General features: G+C 39.9%; 1 protein-coding gene across 1 annotated transcript; it reads right to left on the reverse strand.

Annotated features, from left to right (window-relative positions):
* Positions 1-258: 258 nt before the first annotated feature.
* Positions 259-23,886, reverse strand: vapal (VAMP (vesicle-associated membrane protein)-associated protein A, like). Its single transcript, XM_080033664.1, has 6 exons — positions 23,744-23,886; positions 6,669-6,821; positions 5,278-5,381; positions 4,084-4,164; positions 2,290-2,475; positions 259-1,223 (listed from the first exon to the last, which is right to left on the reverse strand). The coding sequence occupies exons 1-6, from the start codon at positions 23,799-23,801 to the stop codon at positions 1,062-1,064; spliced, it is 744 nt and encodes a 247-aa protein (XP_079889790.1). The 5' UTR covers positions 23,802-23,886; the 3' UTR covers positions 259-1,061.
* Between the last annotated feature and the right edge of the window lie 940 nt (positions 23,887-24,826).

Below are 24,826 nucleotides of genomic sequence, written 5' to 3' on the forward strand. Positions count from 1 at the left end.
AAACCATGCAAGATAAGCTTGACAGAGATTTCTTCTTTTAAGACTCATAACTGAGCAGATGGCAAAGTTTGAAAACTAGAAAATGTTTGACAGACATAACTGAAAATCCAATAACATTAGCCAAAATGTCAAGTGTAAATAAAACACATGCATATCCGATAAAAAGTGTTGGTGGCAACACTGACAGAAAACATGGCAGAACGCCCACTTTCGAGGGTGTATCATTGAAGAGGGGAGGACACAGGAAAATTATTTTTTCATTTTTATTTTTTCAATGCTTATTACCATGGAACAGGATTTTAAGAATGGAGACCTTATTTCAGTCAATATTTGCCTCAGAAGGAATATATGATTTGTATAATAATATTAATAATAATAATAATATAAAGTCTGCATTGGTGTTGTGAAGAAAAAGGAAAGGATAGAAATGTACAAGAAGGAGGCACCTATATCCCCAGCTGGACCTGAACATTCCAAGACAAGAAGTAGAAATTACAAACCGAAAACAAAATTTACTTCAGAGGCAATCCAGCAACAGGTAGCAAGGTCTTTTTGATGGAAGTTCGTTCCTTTTGTGTTTAAAAGGATTTAAAACAACATTTACAAGACACCTAACATTCCATTCAATTCCTAATAAAAACAGAGAGAGAAGAAAAAAAAAATCTAGTATTTTTGACTGCCTCTTGCCCATGGTTCACTCTAGGTGCATCTTCCATGCTGACTCATAGCAAACAACTTTCATTGTCCCAGCACATTACCTGTTTGAAATCCAGCCATCAAAAAAGAGAGAAAAAAAAGGGAGCAATCACTTTTTTTTGTCACCTTTCTTTTTCTCAACTCTCTGTGTGTATGTACTAACCGTGTGAGATTGTAAAAAAAGGCGACGCCTTCGAATGATGCTGTACAGATGTGTTCACTTGTAGGCCACACTACCAATGATATGGTAAAAGTCAACAGAAAGACTTCTCGGTAATTTTTTTTCCAGGCCTGTTTTTTTTTATTCCGGAGCCGGTTGAGGGGGGAGAGGGGGGAAATACGGCTGGCATGCACCTCCTCCCAGTCTACAAGATGAACTTCCCTAGGAAGAATCCGATGAAGATGGCTGCTATGACGACGAGGAGGGAGGGCAGGGAGGCGGTGCTGGATTCTCGGGCCATGAGGGAAGTGGAGTTTGACGTCATGTGGCCTGCGGGGGGCGCCTTCCTCATTCTAACACCGTCATCCTGAAACAGACAAAGAGAGAATTAAGGATGCAAATTCACAGAAGAGAAAAAGAGTCGAGAAACGGTCAACAGATGAGAACAATGCAGGTCTTCTCTTGATCAGATCATCCACCACTCTAAAAACTGAGTCGAAAACCTCACCTCAACTATGCAATGCTGACTAAAGCCTCACTGTGAAAATTACACCTTTTCCGACAACTCATTTTTGAATTATTTTCTGCCTCCTCATGGTATAAAAATCAGCTGTTCTGTTCGGTTTCTTTGCCTTGGTATTGTTGGAACTGCCTAAACCAATGGATTCTGTGGACCTTTGTTCTCTTTCAATGCCTGGTGGATGTAAGGGGTAGACATTACAATCAAAATTAATGTTTCAAACGTCTGTCAAAACTTAAGATGACTAAATCAATGTATCCACCCATATTCCAAATTCACCCTTCGAATCATTTATTTAATTTCTTTAATCTTTCCGTTTGGGTTTACGATGCACCTGTGAAAGTGCCTCGAGCCACTTTACATCAGGAGCCATTGTTGCAGAAACGCATTAAGCAAACCCACAAATGTCAATGTTTGTATAAAAAAAAATAAGTGGTAAACAGATATTGGTCTTGATGGCAGTAAAACTGACATTGCTGCTATTAAACTGAAATTGTAAAGTCTATGAGAGCAAATAAAGAGCCCATTTGCAAACAGTGATAACAAGCCATCTGTACCTCTTATCTGGAGGCACAAAAAGCATTGCAATCGCTTTGTGATCAGGTGGTCTAGCTCACATTGTGATCAATGCATTCTGTACATTTTGGCCCCATTCTTATAAAAACAAATCTGGATAACATGTTGAGAGGTCACCAAACTTAGCCTCTATACACCAAACAGACAGGCCACTAGAGAGCAGTATGACATCAGTTTTCAGAATATGTGTGGAACACTCCCAAGTTCATTCTCTGTTAGTGATTCATCTTTCTATAAAACAGTGCCACTGACTAGTTAGTTTTATCCATTGTAAAATGAATTAGTAGGGCAACAAAACCTCAACGTTTTAGGAATATAATTCATCAACACATCTCACCTTTAATTGCCGGTTCTCCTCAGCCATCTTGTTCATCTCGGACTGCAGCCTCTTGCATTTCTCCAGGACCTTCTTCATCTCCGTCTCGTCCAGAGGGGCGCTGCTGCTGACGGGCAGCGAGCCGATCGACGGGTCGCCCTTCCCAGAGCTGGTCACCGAGGCTGATTTGCTCACCTCCACGTCATTCTGTCAGACAAACAGAGGAGAGAGAACCATTGTAGTGAAAGCCAGCCGGCCCCCGAGTAAAGCAAGAGAGGTTAATTCTCTAGACAGGGGCCGCTGCCAAAGAATGACAGCCTTGTCCGAAGCTCACAGAGCCAGATCAAAGAGACCAAGGGAGGAAACTCGGCCCTTCACAAGGCATGTTTGATGTGGCTTTGTTTGATGGGACAGACACCATGACGGCATAAGGATATTAATGGATTTGTAATGTCTGCTATGTTGCAGTTGAATGTTGATAAACTTACACAGACAGGATATTATGTTATTATCCACTTATGTCCCATTTAAACCAAATAATCATAATTTTATTTATTTTTTTAAGGCACAAAATATCAGGGTGACCCATCACAATTCAACCTGAACAGCACAGACACATTCAACACTAAACTTTTCTATCTTATTGGGGAGTGGGTTGAGTCTGAGACTGGGGACATCAAGTGGAATCATAGAAGTTTTACCAATTTAGGCACGTTGGTTATATTTAAGCATCCCAAATAGACAACGTACCTCTTCGGCCTAACCACACTGCACCTCAATGACCCACACATGTTACCATCACTACTAAAACATGGGGCTGGGTCTCCATACCGGATTTTCTGCACCGATACCAAACTTTTTTTATTACTTTCCTTTGAGAAATATATTTTTTTAATTCTCCCTTTTATGGTTTCACATATGGAGCATAATTGTCATATTTTAGATGTTGTTAAAAACATGAGCAGTCACACAAAAACTATGTCTAAAGAAAAAATTCTAAAACCGAGAGCCATTTGGTCGAAGAGGTCAAAAGTTTACCAGCCTGACCAGATACTTGTTTGAGTAAGAAGTGAAAAGAAGTGATTAGCAGTGTGCAGGTTTTTTGTTTGCCATTTGTTTTTCCTCTATGCCATGAAATTTTTTCTTACACAACACGGAAATACACATGTAAACCTTACGGTACAACCTTACTCCATCCAAAGTTACATAACATGTGGTACATTACAAACATGCTACATGAGCCAAAGCAGAAAGCAGATACTCCGCTGACTCAGTGGTCCATATAGCCACAAGCTGCTTAGCATAAGCTAAATCTAGCTCGCCTTGGTGGTATTTTCACCTGAACTGTGAGGGCCTGCTGCGTTATGCAGCAGCACTGCATATCTAAACCCTGATTATACAGAGGCATCATGAATACAGTCTCTCCCACTGTTCAGAGTCACCAGTTTGAGGACAACTGAGGCAATTCATGACAATACTCTGTATTAACTCCTATCTCTGTACATCTAATAATGTCATAATCGTTTTTCCGCCAAGACTCTAAGCGAGGTGTTGATTCAACTTTACTTTTAATTTATTCGTATGCCAAGTATTTTAGGTGATGTTTGCAAAGGAAACTTTTGCACCTAGGACACACTTTTTCCCCCACTGTAAGCGCTCCCTTCTATTTGACATTAGAGCGGTGGGATTTTTCCAAAGATTCTGCCTCTATAGAAAACCAAAATATCCTGGACATTTTCCAATTTGATAAACATCCTTAAGAGAGAAATTCCACTTCCCCCCCACCCCCCCTTTACGTGCAGCAGCACCTCTTACCACTTTATCGTTTTCAGAAGGCAGCTCGAAGACACATCTCAGCTTGGAATCCATGAGATCATCGGGTTTTGCATCTTTCCACTGGTGGGGATGAAAAATGAGCATGTTATTCATCAGCTCAAACTGTTAGCAGCTGGATTACATACACACGCACTAGTAGACTAAACTATTCACATGCAATGCAGAATCAAATCTATGGACATTACATTACTTTTTTTTTTTTTTTTTACTTTTTTCTACACAAAACTGCCACAAACATTCACAGGTGCGCTTCTTTCCCCACTGGTATTTGGGTCTGTTTTTTAAGAATGACATATTTAAGTAAGTCAGATCTGTAACTCAAGAGACAATAGTGATTTTACATGTTTTAAGAAAAAGAGACTTTTGTAAATAAAAGTACTCCTCAGACAGAATTTTTAATGGTTGAAAAATAAATAAACTGTGTCATAAGGTATGTGACAGAACTGTAAGGGCGGTTGAGTAGTGCCAAGAAACGAATTGATCTGATAAAATAGTTACAGTATTAGAATCCACTTTACTACAGACCTTTGTTCCCCTACACTTCCTGGATTTTGCTTCTCATTCAAGACAAGCCAGTTCAGGAACACTACCTGGTATGTGCATGTTTCACTGAGTGACTAAGCCTTTGCTGTCAACTGGTGGACAACTGGAGACTGCAGCCTTATTAGTTTGATGTTTTGACATTAATAAAAAGGTAATGTCCAAGAGCAGAGAGCACAATTAACGAAACTATTTTTTTTTTGTCACCAGAAATGAATGGAATACTGACAAGTTTTCAGTGAATCCTAGTAGTAATAGTGGATAGTAATAATGATTCTGAAGCAATAAAATGTATGAATAAGGCTCTTTACCAGTAGAAAAAACAACAGTTATTTACATCAATCGTAAATGTTTAAAAACTGACAAAATAATGAATAGAAAAATATCCAATTGAAATTTGGATCCAAAAAAATTGCATGTTGGTTATTTTTCTATTTACATGAAGCACAGTTTGAGCGGTCCTTGCTGCAAGAGGATATAGTTTAGTGTAACTGTGGTGAACAGTGACTTCTCGCAGCAATGACTCAACAACTTACTGTTTTGGAAGCATAATAGTATTTTTTGTATGTTGACACATTTTGAAACAACTTATTTGATTCACGTCGTAATACCGACTATAAAAAGTTCACTCACCAATGAATCCATGTCAGAAACATTTGGCGGGGCAAAAATCGTCTGCACCATGAATTTGTGTTTACTTTTCTCGTTGGGGTCATAGTCAAAGGGCTGTAGCATGACTGTGAAGGAAAGATGAACAACGTTAAAACAACATAATCTCTACATTGAAAAATTTTACCTAAAAATATTCAGTATATGAAACATCAGTAATATATTCCACTTGACAACACAGGCATACACAAACATAAGTCTCTTAGGTTATAAATGCGGCTATGTTAAGTTGGTACATTTTACTCGCACTGAACGCTGATGTCTGATCAAGGTCATGTTGTCCTTTATTGGTTAATTCTATCATCTCCTATCTCCAGTTGGACGTTGTTATTCTCAAAATGTAGTAAATGAAACACTGTGTAAATCACTATTGTCTACTTTATGCCATGCTTCATCCAAAATGTATCAAACAATCTTTCAAAAGGAAGGAGTGCATTATAAAGCCATATTCTGAATAAATTCAATGAGTCTTTTAAGTAAATGGAAATCAACTTGAAGCCGTCTACAAACGCTGGAGGAAACTCGACATTGAATGAACAGTCACCAGTTTCACCAAACAACTCTCATTTAAAACTTGAAACAGTGCTCAGGGTTATTTGGGCAAGGGATCTGTCCTTATAAACACTAATGAACCAACCAATCGAGTTACAGGAGCCATATTGAGGCTAATTTGACCCTTAAAAGGCAGAATGAAAATCTAATTTTGCCGGCAGCTCCAGTTCGGATGTAGGACACGACACAAGATGCTTTTCTAGCCGATGTTCCATTCATATTCCTGTTTTTAATCTGATAATATAGTTTTTAACTGTTATGACCCAACTTTGACCTAAAACCGACACTGCCATAGTAGGTCCGTACTGTGTGTGCGCTGAAAAATGATCTGGTGTTAGTACACAGCCAGGGCTTTATAAACTGGTAGGTAAACAAAGGGGGCCCACCATAGCTAGCACAATGCCAGTTTACAGAGCCTAGGCTTTGTATTAACACTGGATTATTTTGTCACATTATTCTTATTTTCAGGAGTTCTACGAACAAAATAAAAGAAATCCTACTTTACAACTGGCATACAATTACTACTTGCACTACCCCACAGGCCGTAAGTGGGATGAGGACGGTGTGGACTTTGTGAGTGAAAACTGCCCCAATAAATCACAGCTTGGAGTTTTAACACCTCAGCTTCAATTTAGCATGTGGCTGACAAAGTTGTGCCACATCTTCCTGATCTAGTTTCCCTCGCAGGTTGCCACCCTCTCATAAATCCGCATTTAAATTTTCTGAATTAGAGGTAAGTCTGTTAAGTCAACATAAAAGGGGATAAAACCCACTTATATGGATGAAAATGGTGAAAAACTTACCAGAGATAATGACAGTTGCTCCGGGATCGATGACACCGCTGTTTGGCCGTACGCAGTACCGGCGTGGCGCGGTCGTCTTCACTTTGAAACACACTCTTTTGTCAGAAGGGTTCTTCAGCTTGAGGTTAGTGGTGACTACATCTGTGAAAGGACCTGAAGGACACACAATGACAAGAGGCATTATTATTCCTGTACTTTTGAGTGCACTCTTCTACTAGACATAACCACTTAGCAAAAAAAAAAAAATATTCTCATTGCAACATTTCTACACAAACAAAGCAGTTGTACTTGCTATGACTAACCACTGAAAAAGCAGTTTTTTTCTGAGTCAATATAGAACAAAATAGAGAGAAATTCAATATGTTAAGTTACACCTGGACGACAGACAGGGCTGCAGTGTTTTCTTGCAAAAGTTCAAAAGAACCTTTAAAAAGATTAGTTAAAAAAAAATACGGTGCAGCAACTTAATTAGGCCAATATGATTAGGATCGCTAACCGAATAGTCGCTTCCTTGGCAACGGGTTGCAGGATAGAAGAGTATTATATTACCAGTGTTACTGTATCAATTATGACTTCATATATTTGAGTGAATAAGAAAGTATACTAATGATGATGGATTTGCTTGGTTGGAGAATTTCTGAGCTACCTCCCAACTCATTTTGTAAGACATGTTGTGCACAGTTTAAGAGCATGTCCTCCTTTAAAAGTGTAGCCTTTTGTAATATTGAAAACGCACCTTAAAATATTAAATAAATAGGCTATACAGCCTTGATGGAGGGTGCGCATAGCTTAGCATGAGACAGTCATGAAGTTAAGGATCTCCAAAACAACCTACGCGCCAGAAACGACAGGCCAAACCCCCAGAATAAATTGTGTTTTCCAAACAGCTAATTTCATAGAGATGTCCCATGTTCATATTGGACCTAAGATCCAGCACTTCTCAGGTCACAACAGGAGATCAAGAGTTAGCCCTCCATCTTGTGACTGGGCTCAAATTAGCTTCGTAACCACGGTCAGCACCATCAAGCCATAAAACCATGTCATGTTGAAAACAGAAGTGGGAGCCAAGTCAGAGGTAGGTACCCAAAACTCAATCAGCACAATTAGCTTGAGAGTTGGGATTAAAATGTATCCCATGGTGCCTGGTTAGCTAGCATCACAGCATGGGCGAGGTCTACTGATTTTACTTGCAAAAATGTTTGCCAGTGTGTCATCAAGTGTCACAAATTCTGATATACAGTTGTCTTAGTTACTGCCGGTATTTACAAATTGCGTTCGAAGGCGACAAACCCCTTCTGGAGCATTCAACACTTCCTGTATTCCATTTTCACACTCAGTCGACGTTGTTGTTGACGAGGAAGTCTCCATGGAAGCTCGGGCTGGCCCAAATTATTCGAATATACGAGTATTCGTTTGTTAAATTAGTATTTGGAGCTCAATTCAGTATTCGGAATATTATATATTTTTTTTAACTTAATTTTTTTGCAAAGGTAGCTCAAACTGCAGTATATTTTGTCAGCAAATAATATTTGGATAAACAAGTTATAAAACAATTGTAAAATACAAATTAGACGTTAATTTAAAATATATTATCGAATTATTTGAACTTTGACCTAGTTGGCCGCCGCCCTTTCAAAGCGCAACCGGTGATATCAGCTGCAGTAGGCTACGTAATGTTACCAAAGTGAGGCAAACTAAAAGCGGCACCAAGCGCAGGAGGAAGAGAGAGATGGAGGAAGAATAGATTGTGTTCCTAATAACTCTATAGGCTACCACAACATTAGCTCGATTTCTGAAGGAAATGTAATGCTTGGCGTAATGCTAACGTTAGCTTAGCTCAGCTGTTTGTCTACATTCAGCGCTGCTATTTAGCCATCATCAACCGTGACTTGCTTGCATCATGGGAATAGGCGGTCAATAATGGATATAATATGGACACAAAAGACTATCAATATTGGATCTTTGTGTGGATTTATAAATCGCCAAAAAGATGCATGTTCCTGGATGAATTGATAAACTCCTGTACAGATTAAGATGGCGCAGAGGACAGCTGATTTGGAACGGAAAAACAGCTGTTCGCCTCTACGGGGAAAAAGTAAGGAACTCCGACTTTACTACCGTTCGAAAGTTATTAAAGCATCAACAAACTACGCAGCTTGCTGTCTCACACACTCTGTTTCAGTGAGTACATTGGGATTATTAATGTTGGTTTGATGGTGTGTTTTTTTAGAACGAGTATTCGAATACTCGCTCGGAAAATCCAACGAGTATTCGAAGACTGTAAAATGGTACTCGGGCCAGCCCTAGATCCTAGAGAAGCTTGGGCTACATTTCTTGTACTGTTTTCATACAGCTATAGGTGTTAAACATCTTAGCGCCAACAATAGCCCCACTGCTATCCGGCTGCGCAAAAAACATTTAGATATTCTTTCCACTACCCATTAGGGGTGGGAATCTCTTGGCACCTCACGATTCGATTCCGATTCAGAGGTCAACGATTCGATTCAAAATCGATTTTCAATGCATCTCAATGCAAAACATTTTTTATGTACATACCCATGTGTGAATTTCAAAAATATATTTATATGCACATCTGAGTTTGCTACTCAGAGTTTGCTAATCACTTCCTACTTATGTGATGATCATTAAATACAATCAACAGATGAATTACCTTCTCTAATATTGTATTAAGAGAAAAGCTTTTCTTGTCACAAATATGACTTTCTATGAACAGTGCAATAATCAATGCAGCTTGCATTTCAACACAATATGGTAGTATGTAAAAACTAAACCGATTCAGTTTTATTTTATTTCTAATCTCGTAAATCATGTTTCTATAGGATTTCTATTCTATTATTTTCTATGTCATTTCAACACATTGTACAAAAAGTATGGCTTGGAATTCAGCTCTCATACAAAAACGTAAACAGAGATAAAGCCGGTGCAGGTCATGGGTTTGCTGCTCTGCCCTTTTGAAGCCACTTTGGAAACAACTCGCACATGTGTGGTGTGCATGCGCAATGGCGCAGGAAGTATTAGTATTTAGAAGAAAAAAAATAATAATAATTATATATAAAAAAAAAATAATCGATTATTAACTTTTCTGAATCGATTCAGAATCGTTTGAGAGAGAATCGATATTAATCGGAAAATCTTTTTTTTCGCCTGTACATTCAGCCTTGCTTTACACTAGGGCTGCACGATATTGCCCAAAATGATTATCACGATTATTTTGGTCAATATTGATATCACGATATTTTACCACGATTATTCAGTAATTGTAGTGAGTAAAATATTTTTATTGGATTGTCACGTAAACATAACAGCGCTTTCATATCCATGTGATCGGCTATGCAATATTACTGATAATGTACATATATTTGCATAAATATAATAAATATTTACCTGAAGTCAATGCATTTCCACAAAGAAAATATAAATCAAAATATTGCACCAAAACTTTACTCAAAATCAAATCAACAGAGCACTGCTTTAACTTTTCCTTGTGCTACATTTCTGTTGAATAACACATCTTTGTTTCCTCACCTGACCTCATGGCATCTCCTAAAAGCAAAAATATAAAATATTTTACTCCATTCATTGTACCTGCATGATGGATGTGTATAAAACTTGATTTTGAACTAAATAAAATTGTGCCCACAATGTATAACTAAAATAAGTATATTATGAGCTGCGCCCTGTCAAAATAAATCACAACCTATATGGCTCTACTATGTCGGAATTTAATTTGAAAGGACGGAGACGGGAAGTGGCAGGTAACACTCAGCAACACGTTAGTTAAATGTTGCTGCCTCTCATGCCTTTACTCCCAACGCGAGGTTTCATCTTCGCTTCAGGTCGTGTGTACGCTGAGGCACTGACTGTATGGAGTTATTAGCAACCCTGGGAGCTTGTCTAATAACTGGAATAGTCATTGCAAACCCACTATGTTCTTATGTAATGAAAACGTAGTTCAATACGCCAGCAAATAGGAACGACCAAGGATACGAACTAGCAACGGTGGAATAGTCTACTCGCCCAGCTAGACTGCTTCAGCTGACTGAAGGCTCCGGCTCAGCTGTTAGCCAACATGCTTAACCAGAGCTCCATCTAGCTAACAAAGCATTATTCCCCAAAATCTATAACAATTCACGGAGAAAATGACTGCCGAACATTTACATGGCGGGCTGCAGCCTGAAGCAAAACGTACTCACGTCGTCTTGCTGGAGTCCTGTCGGACATTAACCATGACTCCTGTGTTCCCTGCTCTCCTGATACATGCAAAGACGTGTTGAAAAAGTATTCCATTGTTTTCTGAACGAGTAGCCCTGTTTGTGGACGTCTATCCATCAAAACTATGACGTAGGTCCTTAGGTGACCCGTTCGCTATACATTATACTCTTGACAGCGGTCTGTCTGGCTGGATAACAGACCTGGCAAAGTGTCATGTAATAATGGGTTATAAATCCGGTCCCACACAAAAAAAGAGACTACCAAGGGGATGTATGTGATTTCACAAGCGCAGATGTCTGCTCTCGCTCGCGCGATAAGCAGCAGCAGCTTGCTTCTTCGCGCGGCTCTTGGAGTGCTTTCCGTCTATGCGGGCAGAAAATTGTTCACACTTTGGGGGCGGAGCCACTGGACTTTGATTGACAGCTCTCGGGGAACCTGGGGTTGCCAGGTTGGAGCATGAACAGGCACATGATCAGCGAGTGGTTTGGGGAGGGATTGATTTGCTTCGCAGCTGAGCACACATTTAAAATATCGCACATTCATGTACACGTCATCGTGGGAAGCCAATATCGTCATCGCGATGAAAATTCGATATATTGTGCAGCCCTACTTTACACCCAGTGCTCAGAGAGATAAAAAGCGATGCATGACCAGATTGGAGTGGCTACACCCAGCTAAAGCTAACATAGTAGAGTTATGGTAATGACTAGGGCGTTGTTTAAAGCACAGGTGTGTCACAAAGGCATTGGCAATGGCATTCCATCAAACCTGAAAAACCTTATCACCAACACTGTGACCGCAACATCTGATATTTCTATGAACAATAGAAAGCAATTAGGGATGAAACATTTGAGAAGGAAAAAAAAAATCAATAACTGAAAGCCATTGTTATGTTCCATATAAAGTTGACAAATGACTTCAAAGGGTTTTAGAGTTACACTATCCTTAATTTCTCATCACAAAACATGTAGGGATCATAAAAGCTAGTCTGTGTGTGTGTGTGTGTGTGTGTGTGTGTGTGTGTGTGTGTGTGTGTGTGTGTGTGTGTGTGTGTGTGTGTGTGTGTGTGTGTGAGCTGCACACTTGTGCACACCTTTTCTGCAGTGAAAGATAACCTGAAGATTAACCTGAACTTTGCTTGTAGTTACTGTAATCAAGTAATAAAACCTTTGCAAGTAAAAAGCCAAAACCTTTCCAATACACCTGTTCAACCAGTATAAACAATTGAAATGTAGAACGTGATATTTTAACGTGCTCTGTCAACAGCTTGCTAGCTGAAGAGAAACCTGAATGTCATCTGTCCCCCAATTAGTAAACTAATTTTCCTAACGTTGACTCAGCAGTAATGACAGACATTTTATTCAAAGTTGACCGAGTGATCCGTCAGATGTTTCGAATAAGAATAAAGCATGACTGAAGCCAGGTATGATAATGTGATCATCGGTACAGGTCAAAGTATGTGGCAGCAGGCTTGATAATGACAGCTTGTCAACCACTCCTCCTGACTGTGGACATGCCCTGAGCCTGTTTGAGGTCCTGTACTTGCTGGTGGGAAAAACTGAATACAGTTAATGCACCATACTGTATGAAAGGTGCAGAGCAACAGATGCTCTTGAAATGTGAGTTCAAAAAGGATAAATACCCTGATTCAAACTATTTATCAAACCATCTTCTGTCTCACACACACACACACACACACACACACACACGTCTGCATGTTTTTGATGCGTGTACGCATCAAAAACATCCACCAGTAGCGACATTTGTATATTTTACCCATTTTCAACCTGTTTCACTGTCCTTTTTATCCGAAATCTTAACAGACATGAAACCAACCACGTGCAGCCTTGATTTTATTCCCACCAAGTTTCTTAAATAGGTTTTAAATACAGTCGGACCCAGCCTTTTATCTATTATTAATAGTTCTTTAATCCATTGTGTTTTTCCATCTGCTTTTAAGCATGCTGTGGTCCAACCTCTTTTAAACCTGCAGAATTTTGGGTTTTATTTCCTAGCAGATTTTGTAGAAAGTAATTATAATATCCATAAGTACGTTTAATTTAGTGCATAATAGCTGAAAAAAATGTTTTGAATTATTATTTTTTCCTTTAGAAAGGGTCTCATATATGTCCATATTTCTGCATATTTTGGACCAAGGCCTAGTGCCGCCATCTTGAAAGTGTCATAGTTGGAATGTCATCAGGTGCATTGTTTAGAATTTAGAATTGTTCTTGTCCTTGAAGGCCACTGTAGCTTCTGTTATTATTCTAAAGGGTTGGGGTTACCCAGGGAGTGTTGCATTCTAGAACTTTGTAGAACTTTCTTGATGATGTCATATTACACACTGCTCCTTTAAAAAGGTCACATATTATGCTAAATGCACTTTTTAAATGTGTTCTAACATATCCATGGGTCCACGGTGTGCCTAGAGACTGCCAAAATATTTAAAAAAATAACAATCTCTCCTTTTCTCACTCTCCCCCTTTCTGAAACCCCCACCCCTCCCCCCCCAATATACTCCAGTCAGAATTCTCCTCGTTTCTGACCTCACAAACTGGAAAGCCAGAAGCTTCCACTGTGCAGCCCACACCCCTATTTCTTATTGGTCCACGGCCCTGACAGACAGAGGGCGAGGCGTATCTGGCTTCGCTTCCGGACAGGGGGCGGGGGAGCTCAAAGATTGTATATTTACGAGGGGAGCTGCAGCTCTTTTTAATAAATAGGCCATTGTGAGATTAGCTGAACATCAGCATAGTACAATAAATTATCTGAACGGTTTTTTTCAGCAAACAATTAAAGAAAAACGTATTAGGGACCACTAAGACCATATAATATGGTGTATAATAGTACCGAAAAGTGTATAATATGGGAGCTTTAAAGAAACCAAACCTAGACCCCTCTGATCTTAATAATTTTAGGCTTATTTCTAAACTTCCATTTTTATCAAGTTTTAGAAAAAGTTGTGTCCTCCCAACTTTTATGTCACAAAATAATTTATTTTAAAAATTTCAGTCTGGTTGTAGAGCATTGCACAGCACAGAAACTGCCCTCCTCAAGGTAACCAATTACCTGTTTTTAACTACGGACAGAGGAGAGAGTGCAATTTTTATTATTTTAGATCTAAGTGCCGCTTTCGACACTATAGATCACACAATTTTAATAAATCGTCTTCAATCTTTTATTGGTATCAGGGACAATGCACTTGGTTGGTTCAATTCTTATCTTTTTAATAGAACTTGTGCGGTCACCATCGGCAACCACTCTTCCTCTACAACCCAAGTAGCCTATGGTGTACCGCAGGGTTCGATTTTAGGTCCTATTTTATTTTCAATATATATGCTCCCACTCGGCCAAATCATCCAGCGGCACAATGTTTCCTTTCATTGCTATAATGACGACACACAGATATACCTACCGCTGAGACCCAACGATCCGAGAAACCTGGCTGCTGTTTTAGACTGCCTCAAAGATGTGAACCGCTGGATGGCCCATAACTTCCTCCAACTTAACTCCAAATCTGAAATAATACTGTTCAAACCGCCAAGCACCATCACCAGTCCCATCAGCCTCGGTCCATTATCCGATAATGTTAAGCCCACTGCCAGAAACTTGGGTGTCATTTTAGATTCAGACTTCACTTTCATCCCTCACATTAACAAAGTTGTACAGTCATGTTTTCTCCACATCAGAACCATCTCCAAAATTAAACATTTTCTATCACAACCCGACCTTGAAAAAGTCATCCAAGCACTAATATTCTCCCGTTTAGATTACAGCAACTCTCTGTTAACCGGCATCAACCACAAATCACTCTCCCGCCTCCAGTTGGTTCAGAAGTCAGCAGCTAGGCTTCTCGCTGGTTTTAACAGACGGCATCACATCACTCCTGTTTTAGCTTCTTTGCACTGGCTCCCTGTCCGTTTTAGAATCGATTTTAAGATTTTATTGATCACTTTTAAGGCTTGTCGGGGTCTTGCCCCCGAGTACGTCACAGACATGCTGACCCCGTACGAGCCTGCTCGCAGCCTTAGATCCACGGGCGAGGCCCTCCTTACTGTTCCAAGGTCGTGGCTCAAGACTAGAGGTGATCGTGCCTTCTCCACAAGGGCGCCTCGGCTTTGGAACGACCTGCCCGTGGAGATAAGGCTGGCTGAATCAGTAACCTCTTTTAAGTCACTTCTTAAAAACACATTTTTATAGACTTGCTTTTACGTGATGCCGTCTATTTATTCTCTTCCACAATGTCTTTTTATCCTAGCACCTATTAATCTTGTTTGGTTTGTTGTGTGTGTATATGAGTATTTATCTTTTTGTACGTGTTTTTTGATTAATATGTATTCATTTGATTGTACTTGCTCGTATGTATTTTGTTAAAGCACTTTGTAAACCAATGTTTTTAAAAAGGTGCTATATAAATAAAGATATTATTATTTTGGCAAATGAAAAGCCAAAATACCCGGACCGAACCGCGCCGACCCGCTCTACTCGGTGGAAACGAGGCATTTGGCTGTCTTACCATAGCTAGCAACCTACCAATTTACAGAGCCTAGGCTGTGTATTAACATTGGATTTTTTTCAGTGCGCATACAGTACGCACAGGTAGAAGATTGTGAGAAGTAAGTCACTGATTTTGACAAAAGGTGATTTGAAGACAAGCATTCTCCAGAGTCACTGAATGCACCTTTAACTGTGCACTGCATCCCTAACGGTGGTGAGCATCACTTAAACCAAAACTGAAACAGCTCAAACACTGAAAATCAGTTGTAACACCCACGGAGCCTGTAGTATCCTCTGCCTTACTGCGAGATCATGCCACCTTTGCTAAGCAGCGTTTTTCTCATCTTGTTACATGTATGCTGAGTTAAGGTCCCCCAGGCCGGTCCTATTCTAAAAATACCAGCCAGGGAAAGGAGGGCTGCCCCCTTCAGCTCGCCGGAGGAATCCCAGCAGAGGCTCTCAGATACAGGCAGACCGATTTAGCCCGGACACGGTGACAGTGGAGGAGAGCTGGTCGTCTTTCTGCTCCTCAGATTGCTTCTCAAAGACAAAATAGGAACCGTTTCATTTTCCTCCGTGTGCCTCCTGAAAACCTACCAAACCCAGCCATCCTTTCTTTCAATTTAGCAGTTTGGATTAGATGTAAATGAATCAGGCATTCAATTGTATGAAACAATTAGCCATACAAACTAAACTCTTCATGGCATAACATCTGCAGGCTTGCGTTTACAGGTGATACAAATAAATTAGGACTATTCAAATTCTGCTAGAGAAGATACAGTACTGGTGTAGTTTTAAGTCAGCTTGCTAATTATCCAACAACTATCAATATATTTGCAACTGCATTTTAACACAAACTTCATTCATCATCATGCCTTTCATTGCATAAGTTTTGATCCCAATGCAATAGAACAGGGATTTGACCGATTATCAGAATCAACTTTATATTACCTGTGTCAGATTTGAGCAATTTACTCCTTCATCCACGCCATTATAAAAAGGGTAAAAATGTAATCTGATGACAGAAATGTAAACCGCGTGACTGATCTGTGATCAGAATAATCCAATTCCGGCAGAATTTCTTAATCGGGTAAAATGTTGATGTCCGTGATCAGATTATGGACCATGCCTCCTCCATCAGACTAAATATCAATATCAATTTAAGGTTCAATTGAGGGACATCCATTCATTTATGTATTTGGATTTAACTCTGTCTGATTTTTTTAATTATACCCGTAGGCATCCAAAACAAACAGACTGAGCACTGGAAACCTGTTGCACAAACTAAATGAAAGTTTGACCAGATGCTCAAGATTTAAAAACGTAATACTACTAAAATGCTGTATTTTAACTAGCTAGTTTCATTCATCACACGCCATTTGTTCAATTGATTTTCCGACGTATCCACGCGCTATTTCATCGACTTAATTCACCACAAGTCCTGCACCTGATGAGGAAGTAACAGTAGCAGAAATTAACTTTTCCGAGTTTGATAAAGTTAAATGAAGTGCATAATTATTCAAATGTCTGGGGTCTCCACAGATGGTTTGATCGGGTGTTGTAGGGTCTGAACTGTGTTTATAAAGATGTGAAAAATCAGTTTCACATACCTCCAAAACATCTCACCAGGTTTCCATCTAAATGTGGAGCGAATCTTTTTAAAGATCAGAGAAAGATGTTATGCAGTGATTGTGATGAATAAAACAGCAATATGACAACCAACCAGCTGATCAGTCATCTGTGTTCAATATTTCTAATCCAGAACTTATTGGGCTGTACAGTGCGACAGTTTATTGCATTTGCTACTGAAATTGATCACGTGCGATGATGAATACAAGTCCACTCGCACTAGTGCGACAGCTTGCTAATGAGCAGATGCTGCTTTGAGACACAGAGGAGCACTGCACAACACTGCTTAGAGGGCTCTACATTAACAGTCTCCAAAAGCGGGTAAATGTAGTCTTAGGCAAGTAATGCTGGGCTTACACTACATGACTTTTCACGCGATTTGACAGTCGCAGACAATCTTCCAATGTCGGACTGAAATCACAGAAGTCGTGCTGGAGTTGTGGCGCGCGCACGTAATCTCAGTTGTTTGATGTAAGGTGGTCATCCGACCCGATTTCAGCCAGTCTTCTTCCCGTCTTGACGTTCCGACATTATCAAACATGTTTGATATTATCGTAAGTCTTAAGGGGTTGGCTCAAGCGAAATGAAGTAAACACTGTCAAACTCTTGCATGCACCAAGCACGACGCCGTAGGAGTGGCATTAGTTGCGACCTGTGTCCGCCTGTGCAGGCACTTATTTCAGACACTTTTTCCTTGAAGCCTCGGCGGGAGAACCAGGCGGACAGCCACGCAACCTTAACACTTTACCGTCAAATACAGGGTTAGGAGTTAAAGTTATTGGGGGACGAGATCAGCAAATAAAGATGGTCAAGTAACTAAAGGAAGTCCCCCGCTCGGAATATTGAATAATTTTTTTTTATTAAATAATCACTATCGCGTTTGCGGAAATAATATTAATCTCAAAAGGAATCTAGTTGTAGTCTTGCAATATGAGACCCCCCTGTCTTTTCAAAATCTCACTCTGTGACTGAAAACTAATGACTAGTTGTCTTCAGGTGTGAGTTGATTGTCTTTAGATGTAAGAGGGTTTCAGTCTTCAGTCTTTTCAAAGTCCTCTAGTGTAAGCCCAGCATAAGTTATTGAGTCCACCCTCCACTTTGGCTGGTGAAAGATGTGTGCTCGAGATCTGTGCATGTGCGGCGATTCTAGCGTCTAATAAACTTCACCGATGGTAATAACCGGAACGAGACGGCTCTTAACATTAACGCCTGTTACTAGCCAAACGTTAGTTGACTTTTATTTTGAAGCCGGTAAGAACAGGAAGTTAGCGCTTCACAGCCCTGCAGTGCTCTAGCTTGAAAATCAACTCCCTCAGCTGCAGACATGGCTGCAGAGAGCTAGGGCTGCACGATATTGCCCAAAATGATTATCACGATTATTTTGGTCAATATTGATATCACGATATTTTACCACGATTATTCAGTAATTGTAGTGAGTAAAATATTTTTATTGGATTGTCACGTAAACATAACAGCGCTTTCATATCCATGTGATCGGCTATGCAATATTACTGATAATGTACATATATTTGCATAAATATAATAAATATTTACCTGAAGTCAATGCATTTCCACAAAGAAAATATAAATCAAAATATTGCACCAAAACTTTACTCAAAATCAAATCAACAGAGCACTGCTTTAACTTTTCCTTGTGCTACATTTCTGTTGAATAACACATCTTTGTTTCCTCACCTGACCTCATTGCATCTCCTAAAAGCAAAAATATAAAACATTTTACTCCATTTATTGTACCTGCATGATGGATGTGTATAAAACTTGATTTTGAACTAAATAAAATTGTGCCCACAATGTATAACTAAAATAAGTATATTATGAGCTGCGCCCTGTCAAAATAAATCACAACCTATATGGCTCTACTATGTCGGAATTTAATTTGAAAGGACGGAGACGGGAAGTGGCAGGTAACACTCAGCAACACGTTAGTTAAATGTTGCTGCCTCTCATGCCTTTACTCCCAACGCGAGGTTTCATCTTCGCTTCAGGTCGTGTGTACGCTGAGGCACTGACTGTATGGAGTTATTAGCAACCCTGGGAGCTTGTCTAATAACTGGAATAGTCATTGCAAACCCACTAGGTTCTTATGTAATGAAAACGTAGTTCAATACGCCAGCAAATAGGAACGACCAAGGATACGAACTAGCAACGGTGGAATAGTCTACTCGCCCAGCTAGACTGCTTCAGCTGACTGAAGGCTCCGGCTCAGCTGTTAGCCACAGAGCTACTGTTTTGCTAACACAACTCAAGACTCGCACACTGTACAAACAGTAGGCCTAAATGTAATCGGCCAACATGCTTAACCAGAGCTCCATCTAGCTAACAAAGCATTATTCCCCAAAATCTATAACAATTCACGGAGAAAATGACTGCCGAACATTTACATGGCGGGCTGCAGCCTGAAGCAAAACGTACTCACATCGTCTTGCTGGAGTCCTGTCGGACATTAACCATGACTCCTGTGTTCCCTGCTCTCCTGATACATGCAAAGACGTGTTGAAAAAGTATTCCATTGTTTTCTGAACGAGTAGCCCTGTTTGTGGACGTCTATCCATCAAAACTATGACGTAGGTCCTTAGGTGACCCGTTCGCTATACATTATACTCTTGACAGCGGTCTGTCTGGCTGGATAACAGACCTGGCAAAGTGTTATGTAATAATGGGTTATAAATCCGGTCCCACACAAAAAAAGAGACTAACAAGGGGATGTATGTGATTTCACAAGCGCAGATGTCTGCTCTCGCTCGCGCGATAAGCAGCAGCAGCTTGCTTCTTCGCGCGGCTCTTGGAGTGCTTTCTGTCTATGCGGGCAGAAAATTGTTCACACTTTGGGGGCGGAGCCACTGGACTTTGATTGACAGCTCTCGGGAACCTGGGGTTGCCAGGTTGGAGCATGAACAGGCACATGATCAGCGAGTGGTTTGGGGAGGGATTGATTTGCTTCGCAGCTGAGCACACATTTAAAATATCGCACATTCATGTACACGTCATCGTGGGAAGCCAATATCGTCATCGCGATGAAAATTCGATATATTGTGCAGCCCTACAGAGAGCACTCAACAATAAACTCAACTCACTTAAACAACTTGAAATAAGCCACTGAAGAACAACTCCCAACACATTCACAACCTATTTAACTTGGCCTTAATTGTACAAATATGTATACTAATTTATTTAATAGGCTATGTTTAATGTTTTAAAGTTTGGTTTTAATTAACAGAAGGACATTTTCCAAAAAAAAAATATCATTATTAATATAATAATTATATGTATACAAAAAATATATAGATATTATTTTTATATTTTTATGGGGAAAAATAATTCTCAATCAGCAAAAAATTGCAATTGGCAGGTTAGATTATTTTGTCTAAATTGCAATCAGTGCTAGCCTGGTGCTACCAGACCATCGTACTTCATTTCATTTGTACAGAAGGCCTGGAAGTACTGTAATTGGCAAATGTTCACTCACTTGGAGGCGGGTGTCTGTTGAAGTTATAAACTATTGGATCTGCCCAGTGCCACTCTGGATTAGCCAACCAATCGCATCACGTTTGGTCAGACGTATGTCATGAGCCGGCTTCTGACGGTGCGTTTCAGTTGTACAGGGAACTCAGAAATTTCCCACTTCAGTACATATTGCAGTCTATGGATCTACCGTACCTGGCAACGGTAACTTGCTAGAGCCTAACGTTTAGTTATTTGAATGAGAACGGTTGTAGGCGTCCATACTTTCCCGAGCAGATGCACTGGAACACAGACAGGTCGGAACTACCAAGTTGGAAATTTCCGATTTCCGAGTATAAAGGAACGCAGCATTCAACTGAAACTGGAGCGCGACTTCGACGTCATCGTTCTCAGCCACTCGCTCTGTTCGCTGATTGGACCGCCAAAAGTCTGGACGAGCAGAATTCCATGAACACACCGCACCCCCAGACTGACTACTGAAGTGAAATGAAAATTGAGCGGAAGTGTAGGCGGGCGGAGCCAGGCTAAATCAGTGCACCATTTTTCTACAATTATTACTGCACATACTAGGATATAATATCAATTGAGAATCTCAAATGAGACCAAGATGACAGGCTCAAAGGTAATTAGAGCGAAATGCAAGGGTTAATGTTATGCAAGTTTTCGTTCATACTTATCATACTGTGTGCTACCGAATTTATTTTTGTGCAACTGATTTTTTTTGCTTGCTAGCACCAGTGCTACCACCTAAAGAAATAAGCGTAAAGCCCTGTATTCGATAAATATGTTTCTGTCTCCCATTTTGCGCATTAAAGGTGAAGTAAGCGGTTTATTTATGTTAATACAAGTGTAAAATCGCTCTGTATTCATACAGTGATCACTTACATAATGTGCGCGTTTTATAAAGCCGATCTCTCAGTCAGCTGCTTTGCATGTAATCGACAAATAAACTTATTGTAGTATCCCGAAATTGTTATCCAAATCAGAAGAGAGAACAAACCGACACGCGCCTCACTCATATAGGCTATATTATATACACTCCATGGTCTCACTGCCGGTGCACGCCAGAGCAACAGATGGGCGAATGTGTATGCGCCTACAATGGCGGAGCAGGTAAAAATCCTTCCCAATGTCTGTTTTGATGTTTTTTAATCATGTTTTATCACACTTATGGATCTGAGATGATGCTAGATAACTTGCAGCTTGAAGACCGCAGTGCATTAATGTGGTGACGTAGGGACGAGCGAGGGGACTGCTAACTGCAGTACTGACAGGAAGTTAGCTAAAAGAACCATTCCGCTTACAGCACCTTTAACTGTATTTTGCATAATTGAAAAACCTCCTGAATCAAGCGTAAAAACTCTTTTGCGAATTAGGGGATGTTTCTCCCAAAATGTTGCCATTTCCATCACAGTTTGATGGAACCCAGCTAGTGAACACCACCTAAAGCTACTAAGTGGGTTGGTATTTGACCTGGTGACCTTTCTAGCAACTCTGTCAAGTCCAGGCTGCAGTCAGTATCCACCCATACCTAGCACTAACCAACAAACAGCCTCTTAGGATCAGCAGGACAAAAGGCTGAGCAATTATTGGTTTTATAACAGTGGTATATTCAGCAACAGTGCCTCATTGACAATCATGCCTGCAACAGACACATAGACTAGTAACAGGGACAAAATACAAGAATTGAGGAGAATAATTCTGGGTCAAAATGAAAAATGGCCATAATAAACAATTCAACTACTGGGATTGTTTTATAACACCACAGCATTGGCAGTCTGGCACTTCTAAAACTTGTACTTACATCAGCACATCAATATAGTTTTTCTAAAGAGCATTACCTCAATCAATTGTAATGGCCTCTTCATAATAAATGTCACAGTTGTTCAAATCAGACAAATGTCACAAACAACTTCTAGGAGTTTATCCAGCTTAAAGCAAGACCCATTTTACAAAAAGATAACTGAAAGAACAAACATAAAACATCAGCTACTTCGGGTTAGGGACAGTTCTGCATAAAAGCATCACTTATTTGGTCCAATGAAAATGCAAAATAGAAAAGTTAACTGTAATGTCACATATGTGTTTTGCAAAGTGACCAAATGGATTATGCCACCCTAAACGAAAAAATAGAAGTAAGAGCTACCAATTACTTTGAGATTATGAATTGCAACAGAATTGTTTTGATTGATACATTCCGATTCCCCATGTCTAAGCAATTTTAGGACCGTTGAAAGATTAATTTAAGACATTTAAATACCAATTAACGCCATATTTTATATGAATGAAATCAATTCCTTATTAGACTTGTAATAGCAAGAAGGGCCTTATTTTTAGATTAATTAATTCAATGCATTTTAAAACTTCAAGTATTTGTAGGAAGCCTGGTTTCTGAAGCACTTGGACAAATGTTCATGAGTTTTCCCAAACACAGTTTGTTGTTAAGGAGCTAGCAAGGTAGCAAGATGTCAACTTTTGCATAAGCACGCTAGCCTAGCTATCATTAGCCAACGGTTAACTGACACATCATTGAACGAACACAGCCTTGCAAAACAATCAGTGGTAATTTATCGTGTGGGGTTGCTTTGGTTTCCCATAAATGGGCGAGTGAAAACAATGTTGTCCGTCGACATATTTGTCTCTGCACACGTAGCATACAGGTTAATGGAGTTAGGAGTGAGTCAAATGTTGCTGAAAACTGTGTGTAGCTTGTGGACGTTACAGGTTGAAGTTAGCATGTCCAACTGTCAGGTCACTTTACCAGCTTGTCTGACAGGAGTATGTCAGGTTAAACGCTATACATATATTGTCGCTAAAATAAAAAAGTTAATTTCCTCATCAAGGAGCAGGCTGAGCACCAAGGGAAACAACGTTAGAAGCTCTTGTTGCTGCTACAGTCAGGGGCACTGGCAAACATTAATGTGCTCACTTTAATACCGTTTTCTAAACCATTTACAGTTGCCTCTAAATCTTGTCTGTGTTGTCAGTTAGCAGGCGGCCGACATGCTTGCCACGCCGGCTATCCACGTCACTACAGTACGAGGATGCAGCGGCCCCGTCTCGTAACACCCTGGCTAACTTAAAATGGCGGTGAACGCTAGTTAGCTTAGCTCGCTAGCAGCAAAAATTCGCTTGAGGGAGTGTGAAATCTTTCCCCAGTCAGGGTAATTCTCCACCACTTCTCTTCTCGCTGGACATTTCATGCGTGAAAGAACAGTTTTGATTTGACTTACCTTTAAATTTGAGGTCGACAGGAGGGTCGAGAACAAGGATCTGATCCAACTTTGACATTTTAGCTGAGGGAATGCACTTGATTTCGGTATCGGGGAGTATAACTGACAAGTGGAAATCCTAGATCCCCTGCCACTACTGAGGAGTCAAATGCTGACTGAGCTCTGCGCACGAGCATGTGGGTACAAATACTCGAACGCGCGAGCGCACAACCCTGTTGCGCGCCCTCGTGGCTCCGCAACTGATGTGATTATGGTACAGTAGGCTAAACTAGTTGACACTGCACGCAAATATAACCAGTTTACTGTTCCATAGGCAATTTAGAGTAAAAACACCTTCTAGAATGTGACTTATCCTGACTTGACAGTAAATTAGACTACTTGGTCTGTGTTTGTGTTTTTTGTGGATTCCCATTACCACATAAAGTGGCTATTTGCCACTCTGAATGAAATCAAATACCAATTTTATGATAACCTAAACTGTAAGGTGAAACAATTAATCGATTAGTTTGGGTTATGGACAATTTTGAAAATGTAATACAAATAAACTACAAAACTAAAGGTGTAAAGGCAAACAATATTAGTATCTATCATTAATATCTTAATGTGATTTATTCACTTTATTAAATACTGTTAGTTTTTCTTTTCCCACTTCTTTCTCACTTTTTCCCCCACACGTAACTATTATTTACAATCCCAATTCAGATTGTCTAGATTCCACTCATCAACAGTCAAACACGTTTATAGAGGGGTTCATTCTGATGTTTCATACAGTCTGTTTGCTCAGTTTAAATTTGCACTTTACTCTCTGAAAGACCATCGACAACTGTGGCTTTGGTTAAATCCATCTTTGTTCCCCACTACTGTAAGCTGCAGAAGAGTAATCCACTGTGGTGAACTGAATATAGGAATGACATGCTCCACTTTGCATGTAAATTGCGCTGTTTAAAGCTTTCCCAAGGGTCACCATACATATGTGAGCAAAAAATAACACAAGTATGATTTGTCAGGTGTTTCTTATTTTAGAGCTAAAGTTAATTGGTTGTTAATGGGGTTATATACCACTTAACCAAAGGAGGAATTTCT

Source organism: Ammodytes marinus (genome assembly GCF_949987685.1).
Source record: "Ammodytes marinus genome assembly, chromosome: 9".
Taxonomy (NCBI): Eukaryota; Metazoa; Chordata; class Actinopteri; order Uranoscopiformes; family Ammodytidae; genus Ammodytes; species Ammodytes marinus.